The sequence below is a fragment of the Phymastichus coffea genome, unplaced genomic scaffold (genome assembly GCF_024137745.1).
Source record: "Phymastichus coffea isolate CEN01 unplaced genomic scaffold, Cenicafe_Pcof_1.1 PCOF00093, whole genome shotgun sequence".
NCBI classification, from domain to species: domain Eukaryota; kingdom Metazoa; phylum Arthropoda; class Insecta; order Hymenoptera; family Eulophidae; genus Phymastichus; species Phymastichus coffea.
Window position 1 is genome coordinate 434,476 of NW_026706904.1, and position 11,222 is coordinate 445,697.

At 32.5% G+C, this 11,222-nt stretch overlaps 2 protein-coding genes across 3 annotated transcripts; both read right to left on the minus strand.

Moving 5' to 3' along the window:
* Positions 1-25: 25 nt before the first annotated feature.
* LOC131669411 (delta-1-pyrroline-5-carboxylate dehydrogenase, mitochondrial) lies at positions 26-5,412 on the minus strand. The gene is made up of 7 exons (XM_058944258.1): positions 4,505-5,412; positions 2,683-2,896; positions 2,170-2,604; positions 1,624-2,034; positions 1,375-1,553; positions 1,101-1,289; positions 26-994 (listed from the first exon to the last, which is right to left on the minus strand). Exons 1-7 carry the CDS (start codon positions 4,546-4,548, stop codon positions 760-762), a joined length of 1,707 nt encoding a protein of 568 aa, XP_058800241.1. The 5' UTR covers positions 4,549-5,412; the 3' UTR covers positions 26-759.
* A 1,032-nt stretch (positions 5,413-6,444) lies between these two features.
* On the minus strand, positions 6,445-10,378 carry LOC131669409 (pre-mRNA-processing factor 40 homolog A). 2 transcript variants are annotated; one of them, XM_058944255.1, is made up of 9 exons: positions 10,362-10,378; positions 10,126-10,183; positions 9,612-9,816; positions 9,147-9,501; positions 8,613-9,041; positions 8,061-8,529; positions 7,352-7,987; positions 7,121-7,267; positions 6,445-7,049 (listed from the first exon to the last, which is right to left on the minus strand). In XM_058944255.1, exons 2-9 carry the CDS (start codon positions 10,126-10,128, stop codon positions 6,861-6,863), a joined length of 2,433 nt encoding a protein of 810 aa, XP_058800238.1. In that variant the 5' UTR covers positions 10,129-10,183; positions 10,362-10,378; the 3' UTR covers positions 6,445-6,860. The 2 variants fall into 2 exon arrangements, with proteins under 2 accessions (XP_058800238.1, XP_058800237.1); XM_058944254.1 differs by lacking the exon at positions 10,362-10,378 and having other exon boundaries at positions 10,126-10,249.
* Between the last annotated feature and the right edge of the window lie 844 nt (positions 10,379-11,222).

Here is an 11,222-nt window from a genome sequence, read left to right on the forward strand (position 1 = left end):
CTCGGTTTTCATTTAAAAACTTATATTTGAATTATGATTAATTTGCAATAAAAATAAATTAAATCACAATAGCCACGGTACGTTATATGATTCTGTCATAATACAATCTCGTATAGGTTGGAGGCGCTGTTAAAACTGAGTTTTAGATCATTGGAAATATTATATTTCTACGGTCATTCTTTATACACAATTTTACAAACATTACAGTGTAACAGATCTTGCCTATGAGCATAATCGTATGCCCATACGTTATTGGCATATAACAATATATTATTTGTGAAAGTTATAAAACAATACACAAAAAGTACTGCTAATCGATGAAAATCTATTAAATTCTTTCATCTCGCCTCGCTTGATTATATCGATAAAAACTATATGCATATTTCTATTAGTCACAAAAGCTTCCAAATCAGAATTTTACATGTATTATTTATATTTTTATCACTTGTCTGTAGAAAATTCATGCATTCTCTGCTTGGAGTCTTAACTACAGTCTCTTTCCTATTATATATTCGTCAAAAATTTACGTAAGTTGAATGTTTGGCATTTCAAAGGAACTAAAATATTCTACAAAACTGAATAATACGTTTTAATGTCAGAATAAAAATTATAAATCAGTCCCTGTCTGTATTGTAAATGTACCGTCAAAATCGGGACTTTTGGATGAAAAATACATAAAAATAACTCTAGCATTACTGATGGGCAACTCAAACATTCAATATTGCAAACAAAATCCTTTCATTCATACTTTTAAATAAATTATGAACGCATATATTCGTAGTCATATTCTGTAAGAGGTACGAAAGTTTCTTTGATGGATTGAGGCGATGACCATCTTAAAGCATAATGAGGACCACCAGCTTTATCATTTGTTCCAGACATTCGACCACCTCCGAAAGGTTGGTTACCAACAACAGATCCCGTTGACTTATCGTTTACGTAAAAATTGCCGGCAGAATATTTAAACTCTTCTAGAGCTTGCTTTGCCCATTGCCTAAAATAAAAATTCAATATCAATAAAAACAAGACACTACATGAATTATTACATAGTGACAGCTACTTTTCAGTCAATTAAGAGAAATAAATAATTTTAAACTTACTCGTCTTGCGAAAATATTGCTCCAGTTAACGCATATGGCGTGGAAGATTCGACTAATTTCATAGTTTCGTTTAAATTTGAATTTTTGTAAACGTAAACAGTTAAAACAGGTCCAAAGATTTCCTCAGTCATTATCTTATCTTTAGGGTTCTTAGTTTGTACTATGGTAGGTTGAATGAAATAACCACGTCTAGAAAATAAATAATTCTTTGTTATAAAATCATTGAAAAAACAAGGATTTATGGGTGAAAATTACATTCAATTGAAATACTCACGAGTTATCATATTTTCCTCCACCGATAATTTCTAGATCGGAAGATTTCTTAGCGTGATCAATATAACCGGAAATTCTTTTGAAAGCTGTAGCATCAATCACTGCTCCAAGAAATACTGAAAAATCACGAGGATCTCCCATTTTTAATTTGTCGCGAATGGACAAAAGCCCGGCCTTTATCTGAAAATTTTTAATATTTAATAATCATTTCTTTCAGTAATCATGAACTATTGAAGTTAAAAATTCTCACCTCGCTCCAAAGTGATTCAGGCACGTATATTCGACTACATGCCGAACATTTTTGGCCATTATATTCAAACGCACTTCTTATAGTTCCCTTCACAACTGACTCAACGTCTGCACTGGGATGTATAAAATGAAAATTTTTGCCACCACACTCGCCGATCAGTTTGGGATAATTCTTATATTTATTCACATTTTTTCCAACTTGCGCCCAAAGTCGATTAAATGTTGGAACAGAACCCGTAAAATTGATGCCAGAAAGATATGGTGAGTTTGTAATGGTGTCTCCAAAATCTGGCCCATGGGCTGGTATGAAATTGACAACTCCATCTGGTACACCTGCTTCTTTACAAATCTTATAGATCCACCAATTAGATAAAACAGCAGTGTCAGATGGTTTCCACAAAACGGAATTACCCTACAATCAAATAACAAATTATATCAAATCTTTTGCACTCAGGTCTGAACTATAACAGTAATAACAGCAATTATCATTTAAAAGTAAGTTAATGAATTCAATTGTGAATATAAACACTTTCAATAAAATACAAACCATCAGAGCAGGTGTGTAACTCAGGTTACCACCAATGGCAGTAAAATTAAAAGGAGAAACTGCTGCTATAAATCCATCCAATCCCCGATATCTCATAGAGTTTAGAGTTTCCTTAGGATTTGGAGAAATGGGCTTATATTTCAGAGCTTCTTTAACAAAGTAACAATTCATCTTGAAGAAATCAATAAGTTCTGCAGCACTGTCAATTTCTGCTTGTATGACAGTCTTGCCTTGGCCAAGCATTGTAGATGCATTCAATTCTTGTCTGTACTTTGTTGCCATCAAATTAGCAGCCTTTAACCAAGTATCCAAACGGCTTTCAAAAGGAACTTTATCCCACTCTCTTTGTGTTTTAACGGAACTATCAATAGCTTGTTGGATCAGCTCTGGTGTAGCATGATAATACTTGGCAATCTTGTGCTGATGATTATGTGGCTATTTGCAAATATAACGTGACAGTTATTAATTTCACACAAAATCCAGAAAATAATAATAGTTTTAAATAAAACATACCATGACTTGATATTTAACACGGTCTGTCCTGATTTCTTTGCCATTGATAACTATGGGAATATCTTCACATTCACCAGTCATTTTATCCAAAGCTTTCTCTAGGTTTGCTCGCTCTTGACTGCCTTTTTTGTAACCTAAGATAGGCTCGTTTACCAAAGGAAACTCCTTTGGTTGTGTTAAGGGTACAATAGATGCTATACATCTTGTATTAATTCTGTACAAGAAAAAAATCATCAAATATTAACGAAACAACGAAAGTCTTATCCAGTACATAGACAATACAAAAGAAGTCAGAATCTCTCAACAGGGACAGGATTAATAAATGTTTGCATATGTGTTTCCAGTCAAGGAGCGATGCTATATAAATATTGTTATCTCCAAAACTAAAGCTTCTGAAAGGAAGGGGCACACACTTGGAAGATTATTTCTTATCTTAAAGATACAGATACTTTTGAAGTGTCTTTAGCGATATTTTACACTTGGAACATCAGAACAAATATATTTTTAGTTGATCAGATTATTTCTATCAATAATAAACAAGAAAATAATTTTTTTTATCTATGTTATCAACAATTAACAATATGTATATTGTACAACATCAATAAAATTATGCAACCATTATCATTGCATTGATCTATGTAACTTCATTATCTACTCTTAAGAAGAAATTGATATAAACCAATTGATGTTAAGTATTATCGCAATTAACTGATAAATGATCAGTAATTTTAATAAGATATTGATTACTTGGTTTATAATATTGTTTGATTCATAATTACTATTAAATCATATTAATTTTTTTGTACTGCAATAAAAATTTATTTTATAAACTTTAGAACAAGTTTTGAATAAAATACAGTTACTAGTATTAAAACTTCTGAATGCATTTGATTAAATTAAATTGTAGTACTTTTAAAAAAATACTTTACACTCAGTGAAATTTGCAAGTCAAATATGTATTTTAAGAAATGGAATATTTTTACAAAATAAGTCATAACAGAATATATGATTTAAAATTAAATTAACAACTTCTACTTAAGTTCAAGTATGTATTGTAAAGGGCTGAATATTTAATAATACATTCATAACAAAACATTACATGAATAGATTTTTATAAAACTCAAAGCGCAGTCTTCAAAATTTTACAAAATTCTGAATGAACTTGAATGAAAGAGGTGTCTAACTAACCAAAAATAACCCAGACAACAAGTCACTTCGGCTGACGGTATTACACAGGTGAGTTTAGAATTGAAAAAGTGCAAATCAGAGGGAAAAAAGAAAGATCTCCGACGAATATTCCTAAAGAAAAAAAGAGAAAGTATTACTGAGAAGAAGTAGAGGGGACTGGTATTGGGTTAGATGATATATACATACCTTGTACCAAAAGCAGGGAGAGAGAGAGAAAGAGAGAAGTAGCTAGCGAGCGGAAAATTCCAAAATCATGAGAGCAGCCAGGCGCGAGTGCGACAAGGACAAAAGGTGCAACGGAAATATGAGACAAAGATAGATGATGAGATACCGCAAAAAAAAAGAATTAAAAAAAGCAAATCATACGTTGAAAACTATAAAAAATGAGCAATAAATAGATCAAAATATTTGGTGTTACAACAACACATTGTTCGTGACATTCCATCACTATAAGTCGCGAAAGAGCGAAAGAGGAAAAGAGAGAAGCAAAGCCCTACTATGATGATCGATAGAACGAGCAAATTCAGCATAAGTATTACTTCCCGTAGACGTCGCTTCGTGTAAAAAGCAGACAATAGTCGGACACTACATAGAGGTGATTGAATGAAAAGTATAAGATTACAGAGATACATACTGTTGCGCGTTGGCGAAAAATGACTGTCGGCAGAGGTTCAACATCGTTGTCTTGCTATTATGATACAAAGGGTTTCTTCTGTGTACGTTCGTCCGCTCGGCTGACGCGCTCCAGCTGCTCTGGGCTCTGCCTTTTACTCTGACGCTACTCGATAGCTCTGCTCGCAGTGCTCGCTCGTGGTGAGTCGCGCGCGGCAGCGGCCTCCACCCTGAGCGGCCTACATTCTGATTCAACGAATGTTAGCAGGTGGGTCGTATGTGCAGTGAACTATGCATATATACGCTACACGCTCTCGCGTAGAAGAGCCAAGGCATTTTATTTTCGATGGGCTCGAAAAAGAGCCGACCATGTCTGACGTTTGCCTATACGGTAATTATATATACTGCACGCACGACTCGCTTCAAGCGTAAATTTTACAATGAATGTTCTTTTCAAATTTAATCAGCTATATATTTACTTATTTTTTATGCCGCGCGTGTAAGTCGTTGAGCTGCTGCTTTCGCAAACAATGTTTTTATTGGTTTTTAAAATAGCATTGCGTGTGTAGTCATACTATAAGCTAAATTTAGTTTCGTTTAACTAATATATTTTTCACACTCGTGTACTGTGGCTTTTAGCGGCTACATTTCTAATTATCCAAAATTTGTTTTGCAAAGCAAATTGTACCAACTATCAAATCAAGTTGATGATCTCATCGGCGAAATACCATATATATAACCGATGCACATATTTACAAGAAGATTGCAATATATGTTCAGGCCGACAATTTCATCTGCAACTTTGTAGACTCTTTTTTTTGTTTGGATAAAAATACGAAAGAAACCGTATATAGCTATTCGATTTTTTCCATTGTCGAGGGCTATTTTCGTCAAATCGGTCAAAATACACGACTCTTTAATGAAAATAGCTTGTAAATTTAACAATAAGAAACTTTGATAATAATATTATCAAATAAATACTAATAACAGATGTCTCACGTTAAAAAATATTTCTTTGATAAAAGATTTCTCAAAATTACATTTCGACGACTGACTCTGAGATGTTGCACTACATCGTAAATGGAAAAACAGATGATAAGGATTTGTTAGATTTCAGATTTCATTCTAAAATCTACATATGTTATTTAGTAATTTCTTATATAATACTACCAGTCCTTACAGAAAGAAGTCGAGAATAAATGTAAATATTACGATATATTTCCAAAACAACGTATTTTTATTTACTAAAAAGGTCACAGTAAGTGAATCTTTTAGCAACACATGTGGATTCAGTTAACACTCAGTATTAAAACAGACTAGAATTTAATTCATTATCTAATTTTTTTTATCATCTTACCTAATTTTTATTCAAAAAGAAATTTTTTACTGTATGAAGTTATGGACTATTACTATTTAAAGTATAGATAAAATACTATTCTAAGAATGAAAATTTTTAATTAACGGGAAATATTGATGTGACAATTTGAATTAGAGAGTCTATACATTATTATAACACTTATAAAAAGAAGTTTATACTCCATTATTCTCGGTTTTTTAATCGAACAGGTCACTTGAACAGAAATTGGTAATGACGTTTAAATCGATGATAATTTTTCTTTTTAGTAAGAATTATGCTTTATATACTTTTAAATAATAATTTAAAAGAAACATAGAACTTAATTACTTTTGAATAAGTTACGTGAGTTCTAATGCATTTTACATTGAAATGTAGAAAAATGTATTAAACAAGCTTATAATTATTTTCCCTTATTTTTGTTGCCTCGATTACTTAATGAAACTAATTATTTATAAGAATTATAAGGAAATGAATCATTGAAACAAAGAAAAGCTTCTATTATTACAGTTAATGTAAATTTATTTATATTATGTCATAGACAAAATTACGTATAATACAAATTCACAATAATTATATAAACGAATTTTATGAAATTCTTTATGAAACACACTTGCATTTGTATATTGTACATCATTCTTTCAGTATCATGAATATAATACGCAATATTTACTTAAACAGGTATTTGCTGTAAATAAATACAATAATAAAATGTACAGGAACAAATCTATTTTACGTTTTTGATATTTATCAGAAAAATAGACATTGTTATTTACGAAAATGGGAATTATAATTGAAATTGTAATGATTTTTCAGATACTAGGTCATAACAAATAATTAAACTAAATAATTTTTTTAAGAATGTTGAATAAAATAACATTGCTCAACAAAATGCTGTATATTTTTAATTTCTTACAAGCCCAAACTGTTGTTCTTTAAACGATCATTATGAAAAATATAGTTTGTCGCGTTTCCATAAAATAGGTACTCTAGTTTGTCAAAAGACAGCATTAAAGTGATAATATTAGTTTTCTTCTTGCTGCATTTGAAGCTCTCGGAGTAATTGTGCTCTTTGTTTTTCTAGCTCGTCTTCAGACAATTCTTGATGAACATTTTCAGAACCTTCACTTTGAACAGACAGTCGCCGTAATTTTTCTTCTTTTCTCCTTCTTTCGGGGGAATCTTCAGAAGATGGGATATTGGAGGGAGATCTCTGTATTTGTTTATTGAGAATCAGTTTTCTTATTGAGGGTTTGAAGATTAACTTTCTTTTATTTTACTTACGGAACGACTTCTGCCTCTCTTTTTCTTGTTTTTCTTCTTTTTAATCTTTCTCACGTCCGACTCTGAACTGTCTGATTTACTACCACCACTAGCAGATCTAGATCTATGTTTTTTCTTTTTCAAACCCTTTTCACTTCCTTCAGATTCCTGCAAAAGAAATTTATAAATTAATACATAACTAAAATTGCTGTATTTTGATTTGATATTTTGATTAGATAATTGACTACTTACGCTGTGGGATCGCGATCGTGATCGTCGTTTTGGTTTTTTATTTTTCTTCTTCTTACTTCTAATATGATGATGGCTACAACTTTCTTCGAGTTCATGTTGATACTCTTTGAAGATTCTAAGTCTTTCACTCTCTAAAGGCACAGCTTTAAAATCAGGCTCTTCTTCGATTTTAGTTCTAATTTCTTCCCATGTCATTTGATGATTAACCTCAATAGTTTTTAGTAAATTTTTAAAAGCAGTCTCTAATTTCTTGAACTTGCGTGTTTCCTCTTTCACACGCTCTTTTTCTCGGGCTTCCGCTTTTTCTAGTAATAAATTATAAGTCAACTTGACGTTACCCGCGTCCAAAGTAGCAGACTTTCTATCTTCGCAAACAACAGTAGCAAACTCTTCGAAGGTAGTGTCAATCTGAACTTCAAAGTTTTTCTCTTTTAAAATTTCACGTATGATTTTCTTTTCATCGTGGAATCTCGATTTCAAATCTTCAACGTAAAATTTGAAAAGATCTAGAGGCGTTGAACCTGGCTGACCAAGCATCGCTGAAAACCTAAGATCTGCTGATAACATTGGATATAATTCTACCCACAAGGACATCGATGTTAATTTTCCTTGTTCATGGAGTTCATCAAGTAAACTCTGTAATTAAACAAAATATTTTAAATACACATACATAGTTGTCTAGAAAAACCAAAGTATTTTTTTTACTTACAATGAATCCGTCTCTATTTTTTCTTTCTTGTCGTTTCCTACGTTTCTTTTCTCGCTCTTTTTCTTCTTCCTCATCCTTTTCTAATTGACGAATGTGATTTTCAAAAACTAATAAAGCATCTTCCTTGTCCATTTGAAGTAGATCAGCATCTTCTGCAAAATCTGACTGCTGCAAAAGCAAAGCTTGAGCTTCTTGCCACGTAGTTTTGTAGGTAACTTCCGCCATCATATCTAAAACTTGAGCTAATCGTTTCATATTTCTCTTTTTCAATTGTTTAGCTTCTTCTTTCTCCCGTTTAGCTAAATTGAAAATTACGTCTTCATATATATCACGACGATCGGTGTCTCCAACTGCTCGCCAAATTTCTAAGTTCCCATATATTTCTTCACATTTGTAGTATTTCGTTGTACTTGTCATCCTCTCATTTTCCAATAAAAATTGTTCCAAATCCTCTTTTGCTTTCTTTAAACTAAAACAGTGTTTGTTGAAAAAATTAGTAGTAGTAAAATCAATTATTCAAATAATCAAAGATAAAATTAAATAAATAGTTACCGTAATCTCTCTTGTTCTCTTTCCTCTTTTAATTTTTGCGTTTTATATGCATTGAAAGCTTGCTTTCTCTCATTCAATTTTTTCATTTGAGGATATCGAGGATCATTTTGAATCATTTTTACTGCTTGCTCCCATGTTGCATTTGAAGGAACATCTCTTTCCCTTAGTAACTCTTTGAAAGCCTCTATTGCTTCTTTTTTATCTTTAAATTGCATTTTAGGCTCAGGAGTGCTATTCCTACTACCACTAGCTGAACCCTTAGTAGAATTATTGTCTTCATCAGGTTTAGCAGGTGGAGTAGGTAAATTTATAGCTGCTAAAGTTGCTGCCATAGCTTGTTCTATAGCAGATTTACCCCCAGGTTCTGGAGTGCTTGTTTGTGATAAAGCAGTCAAACTTGGTGATAAATGATGCAATGGAACACCACCTCTATGAAAAACATAATTTTATTAGAATTTTAAAATAAATAGTTGTGACTTTTAGAACAAATTCGTTGAAGTAAAATCTATATTTCTGTAATAAAATTTTACTCACGTATTTGTAGCACTTGCAACGGCAGCTGCAGCAGCCGCAGCAGCCTCCTCAGCAGCTATTTTAGTCTTTAACTCCTCCAATTCAGGTGGAATAACCCACCTTGACTCTTTTGTATTCACATTATGGTAGTACACTTTACCATTTTCAGATTTGTACTCTTTCCATGGACACTGAGATAAGAGCAATTCACTTGGAGTTTTCAATTCATCTGGTTTTTCCCAAAGTGACTGTTTAGTCACACTATTATAATAATATGTTCTACCATCAGGAGCTTTGTGCTCAGACCAATCAGACTTCTTTTCTGCTAATAAATTTATATCAGCAGCAGCAGGTGCTGGGGGTGGCATGCCAGTAGCTATAAAATTGATAAAGAGAAACTATATAGTGCTACATATATTGCTTAGTAAATTCAATAATAGCAACAAACTTGAAGCAGATTAAAATGTTTAATAATAAATTATTTACCAATAACACTAGCATCTGCAGGACCAGCAATTGGAAAACCAAATCCAGGTGGTGGAATAGAAAACTGTGGTGGCATCATTCCAGGAGGTGGAGGCATACTTGGAGGTGGTATAAAAGGAGTTGCAGGTATCATTGGTGGTACAAAAGCAGGTGGGGCAGGAGGAAACCCAGGAACTGTTGCTGGTAGGGTCCCATCAGTGGAAGCCTATTATTTAAAAGCAAGTATTAGACTATGAACAATAATATAATTATTATACATTATTTTAGTGTTTTATTTGGAAATAAATTTATTTTAACTCTCACAGAAATTAGTTGGAGTGTTAATTGAACAGAAAAATAAAAATAATATAGACACCTAACCTTCATCACAATTTTAAGCTAAAAACTAACAAAACAAAAATTTGTAAAAAAAGTTGGTAATTATGATGATTCATGCATTATAATTATACAAAATAATAAAATCAATTGTTAAACTTTTGAAATTTATAAGTTTTCAAAGAAGATATATTTTTACCATTGCAAAGAAAAACGCCGATTCCAATCATGAACCAGACCTTCGACCAAGCTCTAACCTACAGCAAAATAGCAGACGCATGCGCAATATTAAATTAACGCGTCTTTTACGCTGCATATTGGCCAATAAGGCGTCTCATTCAGAGACCTACCGCCATCTGGTAAAGTAAAAAAGAAGTAAAGTAAAGTAAAGATTGAGGCCCTCGCCCACATATGCGCATATGCGCGCGTACAAACCACAAGGCCACAAGGGCGTACAAACGCGTACAAATCGCTAAAAATTTTGATAATGCCAACAACAGAAAGTTACTACTATTCCTCGCATGCCCCAAACGAACACATTTACTCCCGCAACAAACGTATCATAACGCTATATTATTGAAGGTTGTGATACGTTTGTTCCGGGAGTAAGTGTTCGTTTGGGGCATGCGAGGAATAGTAGTAACTTTCTGTTGTTGGCATTATCAAAATTTTTAGCGATTTGTACACCCAACGTGAATTGAATCGCGACCCCCCCCCCCCCCCCCAGTTAGGTTGGTAGAGTGCTACTTTCAGTCCGTAACGGTGGTTTTCAGATCGGCCATAGTATAACGCTTGTTCTTAAATTATATAATTAAAACCTAAAATCAAATAATCATGCATCTAAATTCATTGTTCGCAAACAATTAATTTTAAACCTAAAAACAAATTAGTAACGTTTTAGCTTTTTATCGTATCTTAAAACAAATTTTCATTTTTGAATATTCCCACGGTTTTTTCGTTCCGATGCAACGACGGAATTCTCATACCAACTTAACTGGGGGGGTCGCGATTCAATTCACGTTGGGTGTACGCGTGTTATGTGGCGAGGGCCTAATACATTGTTCAAAATAATATTTTTTATATTAAAAGTTTTCGTCAAATATTTTATTATAAGTTTTGATAAATTAATTAAAACTAATAGAAAAATCAATATATATTTAATTTGCTGCTATACCATGAAATTTATTTTCATTTTGTATTTTATTAGTTGATACAGTTTACAAGAAAAGATGCATTTTAGGATGCGCTCATGAAAACGACGACTAACTTATTTTTAGTGACGTTGATTATAACCTC